The 25759-nt window shown below is 41.9% G+C and overlaps 2 protein-coding genes and 1 long non-coding RNA gene across 7 annotated transcripts; 1 reads left to right on the forward strand and 2 right to left on the reverse strand.

Moving 5' to 3' along the window:
- Positions 1-1748: 1748 nt before the first annotated feature.
- mdm4 (MDM4 regulator of p53) lies at positions 1749-8491 on the reverse strand. 4 transcript variants are annotated; one of them, XM_034585436.1, is made up of 12 exons: positions 8282-8478; positions 7698-7785; positions 7521-7595; positions 7265-7398; positions 7074-7123; positions 6574-6638; positions 5169-5265; positions 4921-5081; positions 4551-4748; positions 4328-4396; positions 3663-4233; positions 1749-3604 (listed from the first exon to the last, which is right to left on the reverse strand). In XM_034585436.1, exons 2-11 carry the CDS (start codon positions 7767-7769, stop codon positions 3664-3666), a joined length of 1491 nt encoding a protein of 496 aa, XP_034441327.1. In that variant the 5' UTR covers positions 7770-7785; positions 8282-8478; the 3' UTR covers positions 1749-3604; position 3663. The 4 variants fall into 4 exon arrangements, with proteins under 4 accessions (XP_034441327.1, XP_034441330.1, XP_034441328.1 ...); XM_034585439.1 differs by having other exon boundaries at positions 1749-3614; XM_034585437.1 differs by having other exon boundaries at positions 1749-3620.
- Positions 8492-9900: 1409 nt separating this feature from the next.
- LOC117761491 (sortilin-like) lies at positions 9901-24353 on the reverse strand. Of its 2 annotated transcripts, XM_034585434.1 has the most exons (20): positions 24029-24353; positions 19103-19165; positions 18941-19014; positions 18751-18853; positions 18485-18646; positions 18235-18308; positions 16807-16856; positions 16604-16731; positions 15877-16021; positions 15603-15758; positions 15010-15122; positions 14268-14370; positions 13991-14159; positions 13386-13570; positions 13105-13294; positions 12357-12473; positions 12036-12144; positions 11326-11438; positions 11071-11197; positions 9901-10984 (listed from the first exon to the last, which is right to left on the reverse strand). In XM_034585434.1, exons 1-20 carry the CDS (start codon positions 24347-24349, stop codon positions 10970-10972), a joined length of 2517 nt encoding a protein of 838 aa, XP_034441325.1. In that variant the 5' UTR covers positions 24350-24353; the 3' UTR covers positions 9901-10969. The 2 variants fall into 2 exon arrangements, with proteins under 2 accessions (XP_034441325.1, XP_034441326.1); XM_034585435.1 differs by lacking the exon at positions 9901-10984 and having other exon boundaries at positions 11150-11259; positions 11291-11438.
- Positions 17178-23447, forward strand: LOC117761493. The gene is made up of 3 exons (XR_004613837.1): positions 17178-17820; positions 20554-20563; positions 23434-23447. It is a non-coding gene; the product is annotated as an uncharacterized LOC117761493 (long non-coding RNA).
- Positions 24354-25759: the final 1406 nt, after the last annotated feature.

Raw genomic sequence — 25759 nt, forward strand, 5'->3', positions numbered from 1 at the left:
ATGTTGGGATGGAGGAACTGTCGCCATGGAAACATGAAGATCCCCCCCGACCACTCCCTGAGCCGTGCCATTCGAGAGTTGCCAAGCTCCGGCTGCCATGTCGCCAGGGGTGTTGTGCCATTCTTCCTCTCTACACCCGGTGACATGCCAGACGCCACTGACAAAGCTTGTGTGCCATTCTCGAATTAGACGCAGCAGGAGGAAACGTTTTGGTATGACCGTTAGGAACGTTTAGAGCTGTGGTGTCACTGGGAGGACATGACCGACCTTCCTCCCTGGTATGTGGTGGAAACTACAATACATTTAACTACATTCCTAACCCAAGAGTAGACATTTAAAAAAACTGCGCTGCGAGTATTTAAATGTCTACCAATGTCAACCAGCTGATGTGATTTACTCTCAAATATTTTGAGAATACGAGAATACAAATTCACAGTTGTAGCTTCTCAAATGTGAGCGTTTGCTGCTTTTCTTTCTTTGTCAACAAAGTGAGTATTTTAGAGATTTGGACGACAGGTTGGACAAAACAAGCAGTTTTGAGATGTGACATTTACTATTGAAAATAGACATGAGATGCAGCCCTACATGAAATAGTTTTTCTCTACGGCAACCACTTGTAACAGTTTAATGCTGCTTACACAGTATTTAACAGGAAGTCAAAGATTATGAAGGAAACAATTTACATATAATAATATACCAGTCTGGTTTAGAACCTTTTTAAGTAATACTTAAAGTTCAGTTTCTTGATAAAACTCAAGTAGTTTTATTAAACATTTTCAATGCAGAGTTTTTACCCAAATGTGATTATTGAAACTTTTACATAAGAGTTTAGACCTGAATGATTCTTCTGCCACCTATTGTTTTCAACATGAATCAACTTGGAGTAAAGCTGATGCCTCAAATAATGTTTTTTTTTCCACTTTGAATAAAGTATTAATATTTATGGAAATGTGTGTAAAGTGATTATGAATTTTACACACATTGGGTGTTTTGGAGAACCTTAATGAGGTGTCAGATGGGGGAGGGGACTTTCCACATTCAGGGAACATCCACTAATAATCAATCAAATATATTTTGTAGAGCCCTTATTCAGAAATCCCAATTTGTCTCATAGGACTTAACAAGGCGTGACATCCTGTGCCCTCAACAAGAGTAAGGTGAACACTTCAACAAAATTACAATATTTATAACACTGATAAGAAGAAAGAGTTTTTAACATAATGTAAATATGTGTCAATGTTTTAAGTATTTATACATATGAAAATGTCTGATAGAAATGGAGGAGTTACAGCCATATGGTCAGTATCCGAGTATCATGTTGGGGTAAAACAGTCACACTATTTACTCTCAGTATGCTGTTTACTAAAGGTAAATATGTCTCTTCACCTCTCAATAAGTGGACAAAAAGGCAGCAGACACAAACAAGCAGCAGCAGAACAGTGAGGAAGCAGAGGAGTCACAGGTGCTGAGGCCCTGTCAAGACAGAGAGGACACATGACAGCTGGCCTGTCATACAATGACTTATTCTTCAACCAAAACACACACACACACACACACACACACACACACACACACACACACACACACACACACACACACACACACACACACACACACACACACACACACACACACACACACACACACACACACACACACACACACACACACACACACCAGTGGGCACTGGACGTCAACTGTCCCTCTGTAGAGAAAGTGGCCCAAATGAAACAATTAAGTCCCAACTCCTTCTTGCTTTACAAAACAAGCGATTTTATTCCATGACCAGTAAAAAAAACTAAACAAAAAAAAACACAACTATATTAGCTGTCCCATCACTAAGCACATTTTTGTCTTAATGTCAATAATTTGCAATAACATTGTTATTATCATTCTGGTTCAGAACCACTGGTATAATTCACACTAAGCCATTATTATTAGTTCTGTATCTAATAAGTTTGGTTCTCAGGGCGCACAATGATGATGAGAAATAACAACAAGGCTACTTAAATTTTTTATAGCTTTTATATAGCCGATATAGCTGTCACACCAGCTCAATGCCGGTGCTGGTTACGACAGGAGGCATGCTCTATATATGCATTACATGTTTCTGCTAGTAATATAAAGCTTCAGTGTGCACCCTATACAATATTGAGTCTTCTCCCCACCTGCTGGCAGAAAGATTAAGTACAAGTAAAGAGCAGAACAAAGAATGATGGTATTTCCTCTGTCAGGCGGTGCCGAGAGTTAAATGTCACTTAACATCTTACTTGTGAAAGCTGAAGATCATATGAGCTCACACGTGCACCCAAAGTAAATAGCATCTACTATCTTCAAATAATGCTGAACCATTAAAATAAAATCTATTATATACAAATTATAGTTAAAAGTCACTGGCAGTGTAATGCTTAAATCAAACCCTCATGCTCCTCTAATAAGTGCTGCACAGTTAATTCCACACAGGGTACATTTGGTAACTTTCCTTACGGACTCACATCAGAACTGTGTAACAAGCGCAGCACTTTTCTGCTTCATTATATGTGTCAATCTAAACAAAACAGGATCATAAATAAATTAAATACAAAATATACAGGAATCGTTCATTTTAAGCTCAGGAAAAGGGCAGTTAAGTGACCCTTTTCTGACTGATACCATTTAGACATTTACCGACAATTATATGACATTAATTACTGCAGGTATAACTGTCATTAGAGGCTTGGCAATTGTACACATTGAATACATATTTACCATCAAATTACTACCCAGAGAGAAAACTACTGTAAATACTTCAGCTGTGCATTCTCAAGCAGGTTAAATTCAATTATGCATTTTAAAATACTATGTTGAGAAACAGGACTTTAACAATCACATTTGTATTTTACATGACATTCATTTTTGTTGAGAATGTATTTAAAAAAAAAAGCCATTTCAGAATATTTCCATGGAGATGCAACTGTTGAAAACTAAATCATGTTTTGTATTTTGATTTGCCAGCTTGGTTCTTACTTACGTCTCATCTTCATAACTCAAATCTCAGAGTGAGAATATCTACAAAGAAAAGCCATGAGAACGTTTGAAGTCAAAAATTCCATTGTTACATACCTGTTGAGTTTTGTCCAGGTGATTATTGAAGTGAATCTATGGAGAAACTAACAGAAGGAAGGCAAGCAATACTAGTTTTTAAAATGGCACCATTCAAGGAATGCAATGAAAGAATTTCACATAGTCCAGCCTTCATGAAGTCAAATAATGTTTCACACAACCTGTGCATTTCTGTGATCTAATAAATAAATAAATATTTCTGCCTTTGCATGTCCCTTATTTAAATGTGGCACCAAAACAAAGATTTGGTGACATACTCTGACGTCAAAGATTTCATTGAACAATACTTCAGAGGCAGCATGGCGCGAAATAAACCATGCAGCCAAGAGCAAGCTCCACCAAGTGCTTTCTCTGTGTATATCTGTGTAGGCCTAAGGTGCACATTCCATGTGTGTCTAAAAGCAGTGTGTGAGTGCATGTACCTGTATGGCCAGATGTGTTTGAAAATGTGTGATGGAATTTTTCTGTTTAACTCCTTACGTGTGTGTGTGTGTGTGTGTGTGTGTGTGTGTGTGTGTGTGTGTGTGTGTGTGTGTTTGTGTTTGTGTTTGTGTTTGTGTTTTAGAGGATGAATATCTTAATAACTTTTTGAATGATCTGTCCACAGCCGGGACAAGGAGCCTGGAACTTATGTAGCCTCCTTGCACACGGGAAGCAGGTTAGCAGGTGAGCCGTACGTCCGTGAATAATATTTCCATTGCGTGGTCGCACTCGACAGAGCTTGCACGGCTCCAACAGTGCTTCAGGCCTGACCTCCTCCACCTCCATGCCCAGGTTTTCCTGACTCTCCCCTCCTGACAGCAGCTCATCCTTGTGGAAGCCAGAAGGCAGAGGCCCCTTGCCTTTCCCCATTACCATAGTGGGCAGTGGCCGATCCACTGTGGAGTGAGAGGGCAGAATGACGGGGTCAGACACTGTCCTGCTGCAGTCTGGGACATCAATGCCTGTGTCGCTGTCATCATCATCATCGTGGGTGGTGAGGGAGCTGCATGCTGGGATGTCGGGGACAGAGAGGGAATGGGCAAGTCGAGGGACATCTTTGTACCAGTTCTTACGCAGGGCCCAGCAGCGAACACAGTACCTCTGTAGAGGTGTGTTGTACTTCCTGCACTCAGAGCACTGCCAAGCATCCTGAAGGACAAAATGTAGATACAAAGTCACACATTGGCATCGTTTTAATCTATAACTACAAACAATTAGAGCTGTGACATGAGGGAACACAAACCTGGGTGGAAATCTCTGTGTCTGTGTCATCACTCAAACACTGGGAGTCTTCATCTGGCTCCTCCTGCATCTAAACAAATACACAGGATATGTGACTCTATGATCCTCAGTCCGAATGTTGTAAACATTTACTTCTCAAAACAGAAACAGTAAAGCATTGAAGAATATCCTGCTGAAAAGTCAGTTTATCTTTACTTATTGTTACAAGCATGCATGAAACCAACCTCTCCATCCGCCTTCTCCTCTTTCCCTCCTCCATCATCATCCTCGGGTGGGGCCTCCCCTTCTCCTCCACTCCCTTCCTCCAGCACAGCCTCTTTCATCTCCACGCTCACCTGTTCACTTCCGCCCTCGGTCAGGAACCAGAGGTCGTCTGTGGTGTCCGACACGATGGCTGTGTCTTCCTCCTGTGCAGGAGACAGCTGACACATCAGTCAGACCACCACGTTATTTTCTGGCTTAAACCATTTTCCAACAAGAAATCATCTGTGTTTTCAAGTTTAAATACTCCCATATGAACCCCGACTCAGATTCTGTTCATGTGAAAATATTGAAATGTTTTTAAGTTTTCTAACAATACATGAAGTTTCTTACTTGGTTTGTGTGGATGTCAGTGGAGCCATTGCTCCTACGGCTGTAGTTACTACGAAGATTACCAAGAAACCACCAGGGCAGGCCAGAGAGATCCCAGTCGTCCAGAGTAACATCCAGTTTGGGGCGTTTGCAGGCTGACCGTGGCAAGCCTTCAAGGGAGTCTGAGGAGGTTTGCAAACAGTTAAATTCAGCTTTTGAAAAAGGTTCAGTCCTGATCATATTTTTGAGCCTGTAACGCCTTTCTTTACCATCGTCTGGCTCGCGCGGCCGTCTCTGGGAGGGGGTCTGCAGGAGAGGCATATCACGGCAAGCCTCCAGTCCTGCCTTAACCACACCTCCACAAATCTACAGAGGAAGGAGATGAAGGACAAACAATTACAACACATAGCCATGATTGGGTACTTGGGAGGACTCACAGCTCCTTCTCAAGATGCCCTCTGGGAATGGGGTGGTGGTTTAAGGAGTAAGGGGCTGGGCAATTAGGGTACGGGGCAGTGGGGAGGGAGTTAACAAATTTAGGCGAACCAGTATTAAGGCTTAAAAAGGCAGAGAAAGCTCAGACAGGAAAGCCTGTGAAATAATTGATGAAACTTTAAAAAAAATGATGTAGCATGTAAAAGCTAGGAGCAACTAAGGACTTATTCTAGGATGTGATGACAAGAAAACATCAAACTTCAAGGTAGTTAGTTGCACCCAAATAAAACTGAAATTTACTACTACCACTGGCAAGTACGGTTTGCAATCATCACTTCCATACAGTGTTAGTAGCATACAGCTGTTAAATATGTTTTATTGTTGTTGTTTTTCAGTACTCTATCTAAAGATACACAAAGTCCGGGTATCGGAATAGGTATCGGGAAGAGAAAATTGTATTGGAACATCTCTACATCTGATATCTACCTGATGGGTAATCAAATCCATCAAATTAAATGTGTACTTTTGAAAAATATTATAAGTGTGATCACAGCTGAAAATTGACAGCTCCCTGGAATAGACTGTAAACATGCAGCAATTAGAAGTACAGTAACTCCTGTCATTCATAAATCCTGACTACAGGTGATTACTGTTGCGAGCTTACAGTTAAGTGCTACGAGGTGGATTTTGGAGGGAATCGGAAAGAAGGGTGTAGGAAGACATGGACGGGTGGAGAGGTTTAGGTTTGCCACGGGGCCTTGTTGCTGATCGGAAGCTGTGATCCTCCAGTTCGGAGCAGAGAAAAGAACTCTGAGACAAACAGAGACATTGACTCTGTCCCCCATCCACTGGGTGGAGCTGGTGGGTCGCAAGTGACTGCAGGAAAAACCCCACCAGACCAGCCCAAGGATGGGGTTGTACAGAGACGGTGCCACTCTGTACAAATGCACACCAACGAAGACAGCAGCCCCTTGCACCCCCCACTCCTCAGTACACACAAGCAGACAGGAGCTGACTTTATTCTCTCAAGACAAACTCTTAGTGAACTGGTGTTACACCAAAGCACTATAGGGTCAGTACATATTGTCTTTTATGTCAGAAAAACAATGAGATTTGCTTAAGTTTGCTTCTCACTGATGCTGCTGAACCTGTTTTTTGGTATTCACAACTGTTGTGTGTAGTGAGGTGAGAGAGGCAGCTTGGGTCTCTGTTTCTTCTGACACCATGCTTCGGCTTTACCTGACCGCGATCTTCCACTCCGCCCTCTACACACTCACGGCCCACAGAAAGATTCTCTGCAGCGTCTGCATTTCAGATAAGACACAGTAACAGAAAAAGGACAACCCCACCCTTTAATTATAGCAAGACTCACTCAGGCCTTGTGGCTGGAAAATGGTGTAATTCTGACCTAGAGCAGAATCCCCTCTTCAGATGTGAACTGTCACAAACATTCTCAATGTATGCAAAGAAATAAAGGATGATGTTTCACAATACAAACGGAAAATAGCAGTATGTTAATCACTATATTCCCAGGACTCTTCCTTTAAAAACATACCATGGTAAAGTTGAAAATGAAAATGCTGAATTTATCGGTGGGAAAGAGGAAAAAGTCAGTTGAATTTCAAGTCACCAGAAATGTACAGTAAATAAGCCACATATTGAGTAATCTTGGATGATGCCCCATTAAAAATAAATAAATAAAGAGAATAAATAAAAAATTGAATGTCACCATCACTTACCAGAAGAACCAAGCACTACCAAGTATTTCTTGAGCATTTCATACACCGGGCTGTAAAAAGACGATATGAGAGTTTAGATTGGACTGTATTATTTTAGATGGAGAAAGAATTACTGAAAATGAGCAAATGCATTTAGTGTGTGTGTGTGTGTGTGTGTGTGTGTGTGTGTGTGTGTGTGTGTGTGTGTGTACCTCGGGTTTTTCACAGAGAAGCTGTCCACTTCCAGCAGCTCTCCCAACGGGTCATCCTGGCAGTGGACTATGTGCTGCCTCTGTTTGTCGTACAGTTGCCTCCCCATGATGTACTGACCCAGGTAGTGCATCACCTACATGACACACTGGATATCAGACATCACAAGACACTAACACAACCCCAGTATGAAGGTTTCCTAACTCCTGAAGTGACCTGCATGTAAAGGGGTACGTGACATTTCAGCCGGCAGCTCACCTCTTTGAGAGTGAAGACTTCCTCCTGGGCTCCGGCAACACGCAGAATCTGCAGGAGAGGAGGTTTTGGTTGCACCTGAGGAGTAAAACAGCATCACTGTTAAATATGTATCAAATCAACGTTAGAAGTGTAATTTCAGGCCATTGTCCTGGAGAAGTAGCTGATGTAGTTCTGTACCTGATTTCCCTCTCCTGGTAGACTCCTGCATGATGCGCTTGAAGCCGGAAGCTGGGCTGATAGGGAGCTCATAGTAACCGAACTAAGTCTGCACAGAGAAAGGGATCAGATTAGATCAATCCGCCAACTGACGGTTGATCATGATCTCGCCACCAGTTCAGCGTTACGTTGGCCTGTCTCACTCAACACCGATCAACCGCAGCGAACCCTCCCGGTAATGTCAAAGGAGGTTGGCCCACGTTGTTCCAGGCTGCGACAGAGCGAGCTGGCGCACAGCTGCACCATCACATCACATTACAACACACCACCACAACTTCTCCTTTTCCCCACCGCATGAATGTGCTAACAAAACAAGGCCGGTGCCGCCGAGCTCACGTGAGAGAGAGAGACGGGGAAACACAAACACAAACCCGTTCACACGCCCGGTTCTATCAGCTGCTGACGTGTGAAGTGGAGCATGTGAGAAACTTTGGCAGCTCTGAGGCGAATCTACATCGGCTACTAGCTAACGTGTGGCTAAGGTTAGCTCGGCTAGCTAGCTGCCGCTAATTCCTGAACAATGCGTGAGTTGAAGATGAGCTCACCGCGACGAATTGACATAACTTCACTGCTGCTACATTGTCCCACACGCACCGCTGCGTTAACAGCGACACGACTCCATGTTGATACACATTCTGGCGATTCAAAGCTAGCTCCGTGTCACTAGCAGGTGCTAGCTGCTAGCTGGACTACAGATTCAAAAAGATGAGTATGGTCACACAAGTTCCGGATGCACAACTGTACAGCACGGTCCAGGAGTGTGTCGCCCCCTACTGTCTGATAGGTGGTACAGTGGATTTTCAAAATACAACACTGTCTATGAATTCTGAGATCATTCATATAAGTTATCAAGAGTAGTAATAAGTTATAGTTGTGCCTAGATGTCTCTCATGTAGTCTTGGTTTTGTATTGTATTTGACTTTATTTTATAGTCAACTCTTTTTACCTTTTATTTAAATGTAACTGTTGCACTGCTGAGCTGAGCAGTTTCTTCTTGTCCAACATCTTTCATTGTACTGTTGATCCTGTGATAACTGCATATGACAAATACAACTTAATGACGTTAGATCTCTCAATATTCTCCCACTCATTGTTGTAAGATGTAAGATGTAAATGAAAAAGATATGTAAAAATGTTTTTTGTGGTCTTTTTATTTAACAAAAAGTCAGATAACCCGGCTAGATTTGTTTGATTTGATTTCAAAAGTTTAACTACTGGATACAAGATGTCTCCTCCATCACTCAGAGGCCAATCTCAGGGGCTGTGCACTAAGTTCCCTGTTGGACCAGGACAGATTTCTTAGAGAAACTTAGTTCATGCAGTGAGTTAAATGAACAAAAACCCAAACACAAATGATGTAAAAGAGATAGTATTATTTAATTCAATGAATGCAAACATTGTTATGAAACAAATGTGCTACAGAATAGTTCAGGGATACTCATCTCTGATGTCCAAGAAAACAGTGAAGAAAAGGTAGAATAAAGATCACAACTCATGGCCCGAGCATTTTTACAAAAAAGATGTACAAGGAGGAACAGGTGCAACATTTTTCACAGATCTGTAGCTACAGTGCAAATATACGGATCCAGTTAGTATCTGGGTTTGTTCTTACTGACAGTTGTGTAAATAAAGAAGCATCAAGCATATGAGTTTGCTTTCATACGCGAGTCCACCCAACGGTCCTTGAGAATATGCCTCTATCAGGCCGGCTTATTATATTAGCTTATTTGCTGGGATGTTATTGCCTCTGCTGGAGAATACAAGCATCGGCCATAAGCCCTGCATGTGTCAGAAGTTACAGCTCTAACATTGATAATAGAAAAGGTAGCCAATTGTAACTCTTATCTAAAGGGAAATAAACTCATTTAATGAACAGAATACGTTTGAAGTGGCCACCTCACACAATAACACATTTTATTATTTTGGATATTTTGCAACATCTGGGAGATTATTTATTTCGGATTCACCACTATAACAAAAAACTGAAAATACTGGCAAATATTAGCTTTAAAAATCTGAGTCATTATAATTCTGGAGATGTTTATACTGTTAATATTAAAGTGATTGTGAACTGGCATTTTGTAACTGTTTTTCTAATGTCTTTAGTGATAGAAGAAAGGCCAACGGCTCTTTACTTGATAACTATGCCTTCACCTGCTGTAAAATTATTAGACAAATGCATAATAATACAAATAACACAACAGCAACATGTTGACGCATCCAGTTAAGCAAAAAATATCAGAGTTCAAGTAAAGGGTTTGCATTAGCATTACCATCATACTCACACAACGCTGGGATAAAGTTAAGTTTCCCCTCAAAAGTTTTTAAAGTTTAACGATAAAAGTGCTTTGGCAATAATTCAAGTCTTTCCTTTCACCACACATACAGGGGAAGAGAAAACATTGGCTGTGTTGAGCTGCACTGTATAAAAACTTGTTATATCTTTGCATTAAAGTCAGGCTCTTTTAACATTTATTCCAAAAGTTTCACTAAAAACTAAAGAGTAACATTGGTTAGAGACTCTAACTATCCTTTTTTTTAATTGGCAAAATTCATCTTGTAATTTGTGATTTCTAAACAACTAGTTCATTAAAAGTAACTGAGGAGAATAGAGAGTTGTTTTCTTGGCGAAACTGACAAAATGAATGTTAAAATGGCCCATCACGCACAAAAGGACTGAATCTTATAAACTTAGATTTACAAAAAAACACTTCACTGACAGTAGAAAAAAATCTCTCAACTAAAATACTGACTAGACTTGTTTCTGTTCTCTCACTTGGCTGTTCCCTAACTCTTCAGAACATTTTCTGTAACTGTTTATCCAAGTCGGAGCCTCTGTATTGTGCTTCCTGCAGTGCATCACAATATGAAAGGCCGCCTCTTCTCAGGTCAGCGTGAAAGGAAACATACAGAGCACATATTCAGACTCAACGGTCTTTACACAACTCTTTGTGACAGAGACAACAAAAGGCTCTCCGGGGAACCCAGAGGCTTTCTTCCGGTCTGCGCTGGGTTTAACCCCCTCCCCAAACTACCGGTTTGACGTTGTTTTGTGGGAGCCTCAACTTGTACAAGGAAGCAATTGCAAAAGTTGCCCCCCCCCCCGCTGCTGCTGAGTCCTCCAGCCACCAGGGGATAGCGAGAAGTGAGAAGCAGATGTTAATCAGCATGTGGGAGCATCGGGAATGCCCAGGCATCGTGAAAGACTGCGTGACGTGTAGTCTTTAGGAGCCTTATTCTAAGAGGTCCTGTGAGGAGACACAAACAATACAGTAAATAAATAATCACAATGTCTTAATATTTACAAAGGGGCCTTTTGGATAATACCAGAAACCTGATCTGAATCTTCATTGTACTGTGCTTTTCCTGTCTCCATGTAGTGAGTGTCGACATCGTCTACTCCCTCGATCTTATTCGCTTCCACATGTTCCCTCATCACCGAGTATCGGTGCACAAGAAACCTGAGGAGGACACGAGAGCTCACATCAGAAACAAACAGGGGAGAACTATGTGCAGTCGTTATCCGTGTGTCCAAGTGTGTGTCTGTCTGAGTGTGTGTCTGTGGAAAGATGAAACAAAGTTAACTCACCGTCCTCCACACACATATTTCTTAACCAGCCAAACACCAGCAACACCACTGGTCAGAAGGATCAATAAGACAACCATCACGATGACCGCAGCGTTTGGTGAACTGGTCTCAGTCTGTTTAGAGTTAAAGAGACATGGTTAACCAATAAGAAGAAACGCACAGCATCACTGACATGACAAAGTCTTTTTTGAAATTGTATTTCCCCTCATATGAAAAGATACTCATAACGGATGATAAGGCAAGAGTGGGTCATTATTTAAAATACACAGTAACTGAAATAATCCTGCTCAACCCTCAAACTACAGCCTGATATGGAATTTTTGGGGCTGATGCCAATATTAGGGAGTAAAACATGTAATGCACATCTTTTCAGCATTGTTTTCTTCTGCATAATAAAAGTTTCATATCAGTGCATCTCACCAAACATGGACGCCCATACCGATATGTCTGTAAAAGGCTCATAGCAGCTGATATTATCTGTCAAATAAATAGATTGGGCTCCACCTCTAACTCTGTATCACTGTCATCAGGATCTGCACAGTAGAGCGCAGATCTGTTGGAACTGAGAGAAAACTAAATGAGCCCGACCCCGACAGGCAGTCTGCTTTTTGTGTTCAACCCGATCTGAGCCAGATGTTTTCCCCAATTACAGGCACGTGCAGTGTATAAAGTCAAGCAGACAGTACAGCCGACGCGTGAGCAGAACTGACCAGAGAATCGGAATATAGGACGTTGCTGGTGCACAGCCTCCTCAGGTCCGTCTCCTTCCTCTCCGGCTGGAAACCGCCCTCACACTGGTCTCCAGGAATCTTCCGGTAGCTAAATGGATGAAGAGAGAAAGAACTGAAGGCAAGAAGGAGGGAAATGTAGAAGCACAAGTACAGCAGAGAACACACAGCACTACAATACTATAGTACATACAAAAGTTGGAATTTCTTGGGTTCCTGAACTGCTGCTTTGAATTAAAAGTTTTACAGCCAGTTTCCAGCCAGCGTTAGAAATATCCAAGCAAAAAACACAGACGTCCTCACCCACTGGTCTGTAGCTGTTCGGTGGTCCTGTTTAAGCAGAACTCCAGGGGACGGCCTGTCATCTCCTCCTGCTCCACACACTCCGAGCTGTTCTCCGGTCGGTAATATCCAAAGTCACTGCAAGACAACGCTAGGTCAACTGAGGGTATAAATCTTTAACAGAAAAAAAAAACCATCTGGTCTAAACGTTTCAATCAAAAACCTTTTTTCATCTTCACTTCAGCTTGAAATGAAGTTGATGGTTCAGTGACTTGGAATAGAATAGAATGGTACCTCTTTCATTCCCAGATAAAATCTCCTCTGAGAAGTGAGTAAGTTGAGGGGTAATGCTGAAGAATTCTTAAAAAGACTTGAAGGTGATTAAAAAACAGCTTTTATCTCCAATATTCAGTGAGACCACCTAATTGTTCCGGCACAGGTCCCAACAGCCGTTGACATCACAAGCGGCTGCGGAGGGCAGTGTTGCTCAGTAAAGGTAACAAATAACATTTTAAACTAAATTTGTATTGCTCTATGTTTTTTTTTTAATAACAATGTTTTAATGACATTAAAAGTATGTCCAATATCTATTTAATAAACAGCACAGGCCAGGTTTTATGATAACTAAAAAGCTTCTTTTGCACACACAAGATATAATGTGGCCAGTGTCACTTAATTCACCCTAAATACAGGATGAAACCACAGTATTTTGGAGTTTCACCGCCTTGCACAATATTCCAAAGAGGACATGGAGGGAACATTCACGTACCAGTGATAATCATCCACTGTGCATGGACAGGTGGACAGCTTCTTAGCGATAGCATAGTCCCTCCCGTTCCAACACACAGAGTCTTTCCTCAGGCGCAAGAAGGTTTCTTTATAACCCAGCACGCAGCCGTCATTAGATCCACTGGGGTCCGCAGAGTGAGCCAGCCACTGTACATAGTCCCCCTCAGTACCTGCACACAGGAACATTCACATTGAGTCTAAGAGATCAAACACTGGCCTTAAAACCAACCGACCGTCATCCGTCTTCTCCCACACACTCACAGTCTCTGGTGAAGAGCTTCCTGAAGTCTATGGTGATCACCACCCATTTACTGAAGTCGTTCCTGTAGCCCCACAGGCTGACGTTCATGGAGCGAGAGCCGGGCTCACTGTCCATACCGCTGAAGTGAAAAGGGTCGCTGGTGAAGTTGTATGTGTGCCAGCACTGCCCTTCGTCTGTTGAAAACCTGAGGGGGTGTACGCACAAGGAGTGAGGCAGGAGAGAGAGCACGAACAGAAAAACAACAGAGGAAAAAAAGCTAAATAAAACGACAATATCTTAATACTGCTTGTATGAGGTCTTTGTGACCTTTGAACAGTAAAATCGAATCCGTTCAACTTTAAGTCCGAGTGACAACCAGCCAAAATTTGAAGAAATTCCCGAAAGGCAGACATGAGATATCATTCAAGAGTCCAAAAACATGGTTTATGAGGCCACTGTGAACTTTGGCCAGTAAGATCTAATCGGTTAATCTGTGACTACAAGTGAACATTTGCACCAAATTTGTGAAATTCCTTTACTGTTTTCTTTGAGATATCAGACTACAAGTATAACGCCTCCGGCTACAGGCTGTCGCCCGAGCTCTTGAAAGATAATAAATCCTCACTTGATCTGGTTGACAGGTGAGTTGGTGTGTTCCACAGCCACCAGCAGGCCTCCAGAGTCCAGGATAGCGTAGTGATGAGGGCCCTCGAGGGCCAACAGCCACAAGTAGCCCCCGTCATCAGACACGTACACGTCGGGGGAAAGAGCTGACTCTGCATCTCCAACACTGCCTGGAGAAAAAGGGGGGCGGGGGGGGGGGGAGACGATGCTGTGAGACATTTGACCCTGAGGTAAAATGATTCTGTATCAAGAGATCTTCATGTTTGTGCGTTTTCTACCGTGGGCCAGAATGAGGCCCACAGCGTTGGGCTGTGAGAGAGGCAGCATGGGGACGTTCATCTTCATGGTGGTGCTGTAGGATGCGTGGATGTGAAGTCTGCACTGTGAAGTCAAAGCGATGAGAGTGAACATCACTGAGAGACTGAGGCTGTTGAAATGTTCATGTATTAAAGCTGCCTCTGGCCTGGGAACATACCAGGCAGAGACTTAGTGTGTGTTACACATCACAACTAAACTACATACTGTGGCCTCAGAAAGTATTCGGAGGCGTCCACATCTTGCTCATTTTATTGTGCTGGAGATTTAATTAAAAACACATCAAAAGCAGACATCTCTCTGACAAAAATAACTTTTAAAAGCCCCTTTGGCAGTAGTTAGATCTTTGAGTCTTCATGTAAGTCTCTGAAAGCTTTGCACACCTGGGTTTACAGAATCTTTTATCCTTTCCCTCCTGACACATCCTGTCAAGCTCTGTTAGATTGGCTGGAAAGTGTTTGCACCGTTTTCAGGCACAGAAGTTCTATGAGCTTTAAATCTGAGCTCTCCTCTACCATAAAGGACAGATTGATATGAGTGCTGCTGAGATGGTTTTGTAAGTGTTACACTTTAATACTTATTTAAACAGGAGATTTCAAAAACTAAAAACATTCTAAAAACATGTGCTCTATTTGTCATTATGTGTTACTAAGTGTAGACTGGTGGACAAATATGTCAATCTGAACAATAAGCCACTTTTCTTACTCTGTTTGGCCTGTTCGTGCTGGTCTCAGTGTCACAGTGGCTGTTCTGAGGTCTGTGCAGCGTCTGCCACCTTGCTCCTTGGTTGAAGGTGATCACTGTCTCCACTGCACCATCTGCAAAACAGCTTCACTTACTATGACAACCAAAAGAGTTGAAGTTTTTCGCATTGTTTAGCTGCTTCACTGCAAACAATAAAACACTAGTTTTAGACATATTCTGGCAATTTGCCCAAAGCATTGCATATATGATATGCATGATGATGCAGGGTGATGCTCTAAGATTTTAATGCTTAAAACAAAAAATATGTAAAAATTAATAGGAAAAAAAAATAGAACACCAAACATAGGAAAGAATAATGTGACTTTGCAAGTGTGTTGAATTGACACATTCTCATACTTGTAAACTAGGAGTTTTCCACTTCTACATAAATGTATCAATAAAGAAACGTCTCCAGCTTTGCAGCTGTATTACCATAAATAATAATAATAACCAAGTGTCTCTTGAAATTAATTGTCATTGAATATAAAACAGAAAATTTGAAATGCGTCAACACTTAAAAATGTAAATTGAAAGTGTAGAGTGTGTCTGCCCACCCTCTGTGAGTGCACTGGTCATGTAGACGCCCCTGAGCGAAGTAACCACGGTGAAGTCAGTGTCACTCCCTGTGGTTGTGTAGAGGTGGCGCTCCAGAGACTTCGAGAACACGGTTCCTCTGTCGTCTGACACGTAGATGGTTCCAACACCAGAGTCTGATACACAGACACACACACACATATTTGGAGTCTACGTTTGTGACACTATGTTATCATCATTAACTGATGTAACCATCATCACTGTCATCATCCACATCAATCTGCTTTTTCTGACCTCCAGGGTCGTCCACGTGCATGAAGATCATGTCCTGATTGGCTGAGAGGATGGAGTAGAACTGCTCGTGGTTGACTGTGGGAAGCTGGGCCATGTTCCACACCTCCCCTCCGTCCACTGACACGTGGATCATACGCTCTGTACCCTGACACACACACACACACACACACACACACACACACACACACACACCGCAAACATATTGCAGAGGGGACAACATTTTAATCACTGATCCTTTACAACTTTGTAGAATTTGGATGTAAATATTGAAGCAAATGTTTCTATTTAGTTTCATATATGTGGTTTGAGGAACACATCAAAATGGGAAACAAGTGGGACTCATTAACTGTGCTAACACTGCCAGGAATATGCAGATATGTCAAGTTAAGTCATCTCCAGATGTGGTCGGGCTGAACTGATCACAAAGCATTTTCATACTAAATGCATTAACACCTTGCATCATGTTCACGCCAGGTGGAAACCAGGTCATTAACTATTTGGCTGTTTCATGCGAGAAAATACGTGTTTTTTAAATTTAGGTAAGCTGACACTAACGTGGAAGTGCAGGAAAAACTTTGTACAAGAATGTTCCTGGGTGTCTAAATGTGTATGGTTACCATATATGTCCATAAAGAAACAGAGGGATGTGTGAAGCGTGAGGCAGATTTACAGAGACAAACACATTCTTCTCTTCAAAAAATATTAAAGGAGAGGAAAGCAGACATACTGTGCCTGTCATGATGGAAGAAAAAACAAATTTTCCTCCCAGGACAAAAGAGTAAACTCTTGTTGCGATCGTCTGGAAACTTCGGCCATAGTCTGATGTCTTCCTTAACTCCAGCATTCCTTTCTCATCTGACGGGAAGAAGGCAGGGTTACTAGATGTGTTAACTTACATGTACACGTGGGGGTCAACTTATCCTCACTTACTGCATGATCCGTTGTAGTTAGTCGTAAAAAAGACGCTGTTCTTTGGACCCCTGTATGTGAGAAAAAGGACAAAGTGAAGGAGTTTGCTGAGTTCAAATGTGCTTGTGGAATTTATCGAGATCACAGATTAGAGTTGCGGTTTCTTCCAAGTGCTGTGCGAGCAGGGCTCACGTCGACCCCCAGGCCGCACTCCAAGTCCTCCCCCTGGCTTTGTTCGCTGCCAAAGGGGACGAAGGTTTTCACACTGCAAAAGATTCTGCTGGTTCAACGGCTGTGGGCTGAATAAGAATGTCGCTGCTGACTCATGATCCGTGCTGACAGCAGCCTCGGCTCCCTCGCTCTGCAGTCAATTTAGGCCCGGGCCTAAATGACAGCTGTGGTCAGGCGGAGCTATCGCAATGTTCCCACAATGCAGCGCTAACAACCGCAGGCTGACACTTCCACCTTGTGTGAACTTTGATGCTCAAATGCAACCAGAGTCAGGAGAGTGACGTGAATTGTGATGAGAGAGACAGCTGGAATAACACCAACCGACAAACGACAGGAACAGAGATGCGCATGTGGGAAGCAGGGACGGGTTTCGTGTTCTTCTCACTATCCAACAATCACACACAAATTAAAAACTACATGTAGAAAGTGGAAAAATATTCAATATGAAACTCTAACAGAAGATGGGACCAGAGAGGGGAGAAGGTTGTGTGTTTGTTCTTTTTGTGAAAGGGAGCGTAGTCTGATTTATCTGTTTGGAAGGAGGAGGAGCAGGATTTTAAAATGTTCCACTCCCCAGATATAAAGTGTGTTTAATGTCATTGTTTTCTGGTGAGATTTATTGTTTACTGATTTACTGCATGGACCATAAAGATGTGTTTTTCCATCTGCAGAGAACAACAATCATGTCTCTGTATCAGGGCCAACAAGTCGGTGGTCAGAGTTAATATAGGGATAGGGATGTTTTGTATTATTACAACAGTAAAGTTAATGCATCACAATGAGTTATTCTATGAAATAATGTATGTTCCCAATTCAAAAGAAGAGGTCTCACATTGCTTATTCAATGGCAACAACACATTTGTTATGTCAGTATGGATTTTTTCTCCACTCCTATTATTTTAATGGTAGAATATAAAGTTCAGCCCCCTCTCATCACGGTTCAACAATTTTCCACTGTTTTATGTGAGGTTTTGAAATCCATAAGAGGATATATTTGTGGTTTTAAATAATAAAAACAATTTAATTATACTGACACGTCTCCTTCCTCACACTCTGGAGCTCTAGCAAGATTTTTTTTGGGGTATTCTTACAGTTCCTTTAATATACTTATTGTTTCAAATATTTGTCTTAACTCTTCATTACAAATATCTTATTTTACAACTAGAACCCACAAGTTCAGGGCATTTTTAATTTCAATACAAAACTGATGATTCTCACCATCTGACCAAACACACACTGTCATGGATTTTCCTCCAGGTGGCGCCAAAGTCCTCAGACAGCCACAGGTCCAGCTGGAGGGGAAAAAGCTTATTCAGTAAAAAAAAAAAAATATTTGTTTTCATTTATCATTAATCAAGAATATTATAGAGAGAAATATAAATCCTTAATCCAGGGAGGTAGGTTTTAATTGAATTAACGTTTCTTTATTAAAACTCTGCAAACAGGTTTTGGTCATTAAGGCTGCTACCGTGATACTGAGAGTCAGAAGTGCGTTGCAGTCTCCGGGGTTGTACAGCATCTGGATGAGGGGCTCAAATGGCAGATCTGACGGGACAAAGGTGAGGCCAAAGTCCTGCGAGCGAAACAGTCGAAAACCGCCGATCTCTGACACGACTCCAGTCAGGATCACCTGAAACCAAACACACAGGAACCAATCAGGGAGGAGCTCTGCCAACAGCAGAGTGGTGCTGAGAGGTTTTATGATTTATTGCGTTCACATGGGGAAAAACTCACCTTCCCAGAGTGGTCGGGACTGATGGCGATGCCAAACTCAGTCTGGATGAAGGTGTGGTTGATCAGGTGAGTCACATCTTCAAAGGTTTTCCCATAGTCTTCACTGACGCAGAGACAAAGTAACAGTGAGGACATAGTAAATAAATGTACAGCTCCATTGCCATTGAGTGTGTCATCAGGCATTTCTCACCTCCTGTAGAGGTTAGACTGGCCGAAGCGCATCATGAACACCGGCACCTGAAAGGTTGTCAGGACCAGCAGCACCTGAAGGCAGATGAGGTGTTACATCATTTGTTCACAGTCGAGGAGAAAGGTTTAGTTTCTGTAATATCAGACATCTAAACAAGCTCACCCCTGATCCATCTCCCACCCAGGCCAGCGACAGTGAACCCATGGTTCTCACTTTGAAGGTGAACTGAAACGGGAGAAAAAACAAATAGAGCTGGAGGTTTTTAGAGAAAAAAAATCAAGCAAAACATTTGAGTACCACCCATGTGGCCCGACTGAGGATTATTTGGGAATTTGCTGCAGTATCTCTCACTCTGTAGCGTGAGGAACAAAAATACACTAAAAAGTGCAGAGTTTAGTCTGACATGCAAGAAACAGGAGAGAGCTTGTGTGTGTTTCTGTCGTTCATTGTGCAGGAGAGACAGCAGCCGAGCGGACAGAATGAATTTTCCTTAGTGTCCAAAGTAACTCGGCCATTTGGATGCACTCTGCATGTGTGACCTACATTCCTGCCTAAATGACAAAGCTGGGGCCAGAGAACAATTAATGATGTCCCGAGCACAGCCAGAACGCACGCACGCACGCACGCACGCACACACACAGTAGATGTAGACTAAGGGTCTTCTATTCTGACTACAAACACAACACAAAAAAAGTTTCAAAACAAAATGTGCCACATGATATTAGAGGTAAAGTTTAAAGATTTCACAACTTCACCGGCTGCAAACAACATTCCAGTCTATTGATCCAGAGTAACGTCCAAGTGTTCGGCCATTTGAGCAACATATTCATCCACAGCCAACATTGTTGGGAGTCAAAAGAAGATTTCCACCCCCGCCTTTCTTCAGCTGGCGGGGCAGAGATATTTACAAGGTGAGCCCGGTCCTGGAGAGTCTGTGCACCGCTCCATAAAGCCACAGGAGAGGCCCGGATCTGCCTTCTGGAAAGCTCCTTGCAAATAGGTCCAGTGGAAAAGTGGCTCACTCCTGCATGTCCAAAGAGAGTGAACACAACTTTCCATCCCTGCTCTACAGGAATAATTTCATCACAGCCGTGCTGCATCCATCTGTTGTTTGGAAGCTGAATCACACTGTTTGACAGCTTCTTACTTTGCCGTCATCTGTGCAATGTGCAGATCAGTTTTTTTTTTTAATAACCACGAAACAGAGTCCTGTCTGCTCAACAGTCTCACACAGTTAAACCAGTGTTCTTGGTGGAGCCAGACTCATATATTGATTGGCCAATAATCCAATAGGTATTTGTGTTTATGTTTGCCAATGCAAACTCCAATGCACCAATATAAAGTATTTATGTTCATTAAAAGTGTCTTACTTCTAAATATTTGGTTGTATTTAGTTGTCAGTGGTTATTTTCTGAATAATAATTTGTGATATTGTGAATATAATTTATAAAAAATTTAAATTAATGGATAAAGTGGATACAAATTAAAAGTTCAACCAACACAATATCAACAGATTTTTAAGTATCCGAATATTGATATCATCATCAGCCTCAGAAATCCAATGTCAGTCAGTCTCTACCATATTGTATCAAAAAAGCAAACAATGCAAAAAGGAGCAGGACAGTAAAAGTACGACTCTTGCATCATATACAAGGACATGACTTCCTAAAATCGAATTATAAAAAATAGGATTTTGGTGATCTGGTCACAGTGTCAATATCCTCCGAGGTCACTGCAGGTGAGCAGGTTTCATGTTGTGTCCTGTCTCTTCTCGGCCGGTTGCTTCTACATCTGTGTTACATTTAACCAGCAGTCTGCTCCCCTACATCCTCCACTGGACAAATGCTGACTGGACTGGCTACAGGGGCACTGGAACCCAAACAATCTGCCTGATAAAGCAGGTCAGCTGACTGAGCCAAAGCTGAGACAGTCGTGTGAGTGAGTGAAAACCTCTATCTAACTGGAGGACTGATGACCCTGTCCTGTTCGGTGATATTAAGACAAATGGATAGAAGGAGATGGTAAAGAGAAGAAAAGATATATAGGTTATATAGGTCCGAAATTAATCATAAAAGATAAATGTCTGACAGGGTTAGAGACGCTGCCTCACAAACCAGACATGACCTCATATCACATGCTGAATTTAAGGGTCCACATCTGCTCTGACGAGGCCTCTGTAATCTCTGTCCGCAGCTCAACGCATGACGCTGTGGAATTTAAGGTGCAGTCAACTTTCAATCGTTTTCGCACATGCACAGATACACACATGCATGCATGCAGACTCAGTAGTACACGCTAACAGTGGTTGGGAGCTCAGTGAAGTCCTCTCTCGGAGCTCAGGCGCCAATACAATGAGCTCCTTATTCCCTCCGCTCGGGGGTTTTAACCTTTCTGCTTCGGCCGTGTTTACACACATAAAACTTCAGAAGAGTAGATGAAGCAGCTCGGCTCTGATCTCACACACGAAGCTGTGCAGACCCAGGCTAAGCTCCGCGGGCTGGGATACGAGCTGGGCTGTGTTCATGTCCGTTCCCTTATTACTGTTCAGGGAAACCAGAAGAGATTAATAGTGTTTGGAAATAGTGCCATCGAATGCTCATCATAAGTTCAACTGAGAGCAGAAATTATTAATTTTAGAGGCTGTCTGTCCTCTACTGTGGTCCAAAGTGAAATATCTCAGTCATAGACTGTATACAGGGATGGACAACGTGTCTCCACTTCCTCCCACCATCCACGAAGGAAGCCAAATTATTCCAGATACAAACGCTAACATCTTGTGCATTTGGATCAAGAGTCTGTGCTGTAACGATCTGAGGGGACGGAGCCATGGTAGCAAGGGTCCCGCAGATACGCTTGCTTGAATCATCAATCACAACGTTACACCCTCTTTTAATAGCATCAAATAACTATCTGTGTCTTGTAAAGCACTTTGTAACTTTGTTTTGAAAAGTGCTGTATTAAAATGTAAAGTTTATTTTATTAAAATTTATATTGCCTCTATTTTTACTAGTTTGTTGATCTCATTGGACGTCTCCCCCTGCATATCAACAAACCTATACTCCTCCTAACTCTCTCTCTCTCTCTCTGTGCGGAACATAAACTCTGCTGCTTTTCTCCCAGCAGCTTGGCCATGACCCAGCTATACTTCACCCTCCCACCCCCCCTCTACGTTTGTTTTGGCCACGGGGGATAGAGGATGGGATGGAGTCCGAAGGAAAAAAAAGAAAAAGAAACAGCAAGTTAGTTTCTGTATCCCAGACTGAGTCAGCAAAAATAAACCTCACACACACACAAACATCCCAACAAAAAAAGGAAAGAAACGGAAGGTTGTTTTTCCAGAACGCTTCCTGTGTAGCCTATTAGGCCTGAAATAGCACAAAAAGAGAGGTAGGAGGAAGTGAGACCTGTTGGATCTGCTCATTTATAGAGCTAATTATAACATAAGGAGTTTACGCTGCTAATCTACACGCTCAAAATGCCGTGTGGGATTGTCCAAAACTCAGACTGGAGTCAACACAGAGGCTGAGATTAAGTTCAGCAGACCTCAAAAGAAAGGGAGGAGGGGGTGTTTGTGAGGGAGAAAGGACAGGAGGAGTCTGCTCTCTGTGAGCAGCCAAATCCTTTTCATGCTCAGAAGCTGCTCCAGGTGTCTGAGCCACAGAAGTGATGTAACACACCGACCACAATGCACACGCACACACACACACACACACACACACACACACACACACACACACACACACACACACACACACACACACACACACACACACACACACACACACACACACGAAGACTTGTCCCGTGGAGCACTTTAGCTTTGGATCAAGTATTCTTGAACATTCCTGTGGACATCAGACTTGTTCTTGTTGTGCTTCCAATTACAACATGTTCATGACTGAAATAACAGCAGGTGTTGTTTGATCTATTGTGGGACCAAAGTTGAGAGGATGCTGAAATGGATGAAGGAGAGGGGGCTGTGTTGATATCATCAAAGATTTTTGGGTCAGTTTTGGACGAGCTTCTACTTTTGAGGAATATTATCACTATCATTGGTGCATCAGAGCAGAATCACACCAGGCTCCATGGATCTGACCTGGACTGACGACTCGTTTTATTTCAATGAGTGTAACCGACAGAGCTGAAACAATAAGTCAATCAATAGAAAATCAGCAACTATTGTCACAGTAGATTGTGAAACATTGTGTGGTCTCAGATTGTGGATCTGCAGTTTTCTTTGTCACTTGTGACCGTAAATTGTTGTTTTCACAAAACAAGCAAACTGAAGTCATTACCAATGGATATGGAGCACATGCACATGTTTGAACTGAGAAATGTATCTGCAATTTGTAATAATAATTGATATAATTGTTCTTCCAAATGGATGGACAGACAATTAATAGAGAAAATATTTAGAACGTTTATTGTCATTTTAAATGAATTGTTTGATCCAGTAATTTTTTTCTCTATGAAATGTCAGAAAATATTGAAAGATTTTTCATTTTCTCATATAGAGAGTGAATTAATCAAACTATTATTATTAACATTGTTGTTATTATTGTCCAGTACCCAAATCTATGAATTTAACAACAATTTAAGACATGGAAATGCTGAAAATATGAATTAATAAATAAACATTTGATAATAAAATAGCATTTGAGAGGCTCAAACCTTCCAATGCATGAACATTAACTTTTTCAATTCGTTGATGATGGAAACAGTTTCTAAAATGGATTATTCCCTTTAACTCTTATTGACAGTATTTACTGCAGGAGTCACATCACAGACTGCTGTCGACAGCAGAAACTGACAGTGTTGCCTGGAGAGGATTATCTGGAGAGGCAATAATTCAATATTAAATTGTCATCAATAGCAAAATAACAAAAGTTCAAATTAAATTAATATATTGCATATGCTTTGCTGTTCAGAAAGTGTTGGCTCATAATCAGTCTTTAAACTTAACAGAAACAATTTATGGTGATAATTATTGATATGTACTGATGTTGATATTTGGTCCAGACCTGATGACTCTCAAACGTCACGTCCTCAGGCAGTTTAGTAATGGGTGGACGCCTGGATGAGACTTACAGTGTGGGTGTTGTTGCTCAGGGTTGGGTCTCCTCCAGGCAGCGCTGTGCAGGTCTGTTCATTCAGCCCCGCGCTGCGTTTGGAGAGCTCGGACCTCTGGAAACTCTGCGGCTCCACATCCCTGCGGACGAACTCCCTGTGCAGCCCTGCTCCTCCTGCTCCTCCTGCTCCTCCTCCGGCCTGAGAGAAACCTCTGGCCGCCGCTGCACACGACAACAACAGCCCGAGCCCCAGGACACAACACGCGGAGCTCATGTTTACAACGAGGCCGACCAACTTCACTCTGAGCGACAGACTCGGCGGCCGGAGTTGGCTCCACATGCCCCCCCCCCCCGTCACCAAACGCCTCTTCAATCACGGCCCATCCACCGCGCCACCGGATTGGTCAGCGCCAGAATAACCCGCTAGCTCATTGGTCGGCAGGAATCGCCCTCACGCTAACTTGTCAAATGTCCCGTGTTCAACTGCCCCCTGGTGGAAAGACCGCGCGATGCACGGCGAGAAGTTTTACTATAGGAAACTTTTTTATTTCTTGAGTTTATTATTCCAAGAAACAGAACAAACATTGTGCAAGATATTATTCATTTACTGGTAACAGATAGATAGATAGATAGATAGATAGATAGATAGATAGATAGATAGAAAGGTAGATAGATAGAAAGGTAGATTGGTGGATAGGTAGATAGAAAGGTAGATAGATAGATAGATAGATAGATAGATAGATAGAAAGGTAGATAGATAGAAAGGTAGATTGGTGGATAGGTAGATAGAAAGGTAGATAGATAGATAGATAGATAGATAGATAGATAGATTGATTGATGGATAGATAGATAGATAGATAGATAGATAGATAGATAGAAATGTAGATTGATGGATAGATAGATAGATAGATAGATAGATAGATAGATAGATAGATAGAAAGGTAGATAGATAGATAGATAGATAGATAGATAGATAGATAGAAAGGTAGATAGATAGATAGAAAGGTAGATTGATGGATAGATAGATAGATAGATAGATAGATAGATAGATAGATAGAAAGGTAGATAGATAGATAGATAGATAGATAGATAGAAAGGTAGATAGATAGATAGAAAGGTAGATAGATAGAAAGGTAGATTGGTGGATAGGTAGATAGAAAGGTAGATAGATAGATAGATAGAAAGGTAGATTGATGGATAGGTAGATAGAAAGGTAGATAGATAGATAGATAGAAAGGTAGATTGATGGATAGGTAGATAGAAAGGTAGATAGACAAATAGATAGATAGATAGATAGAAAGGTAGATTGATGGATAGATAGATAGAAAGGTAGATAGATAGATAACCACTTGCATCTGCTTAGAACTACATTATAGTGTCATTAAACAAGTTTACATACCAGCTCTGACTGATTAATAAGGGGTTAAGTGTTGATAAGTGTTTTCCAACCTACTAGTTCTGTTCTCTAATATTTAAGATTAAGTTAGTTATTTAAACAATTCTTGTGTTTGGAGCCCCAATATTGACAAAATTGTCCAAAATGTAACTGAATACATAATACATAATAATCTTCCGAGAAAAGAATGAGAATACTTTGTCCTTCTCGACATTGGCTCAACCACTTGACTCTGACCGTAATGTGTTGTGTAGGAGTATTTTAGACACCGACCCCACCTTTATTAATGGGAAATGACTTATCACAGGAGTACAACAGCTGTGCTTAGCCACTTAAAAACATCCCAGAATGCTT

Source organism: Hippoglossus hippoglossus, chromosome 5 (genome assembly GCF_009819705.1).
Source record: "Hippoglossus hippoglossus isolate fHipHip1 chromosome 5, fHipHip1.pri, whole genome shotgun sequence".
NCBI classification, from domain to species: Eukaryota; Metazoa; Chordata; class Actinopteri; order Pleuronectiformes; family Pleuronectidae; genus Hippoglossus; species Hippoglossus hippoglossus.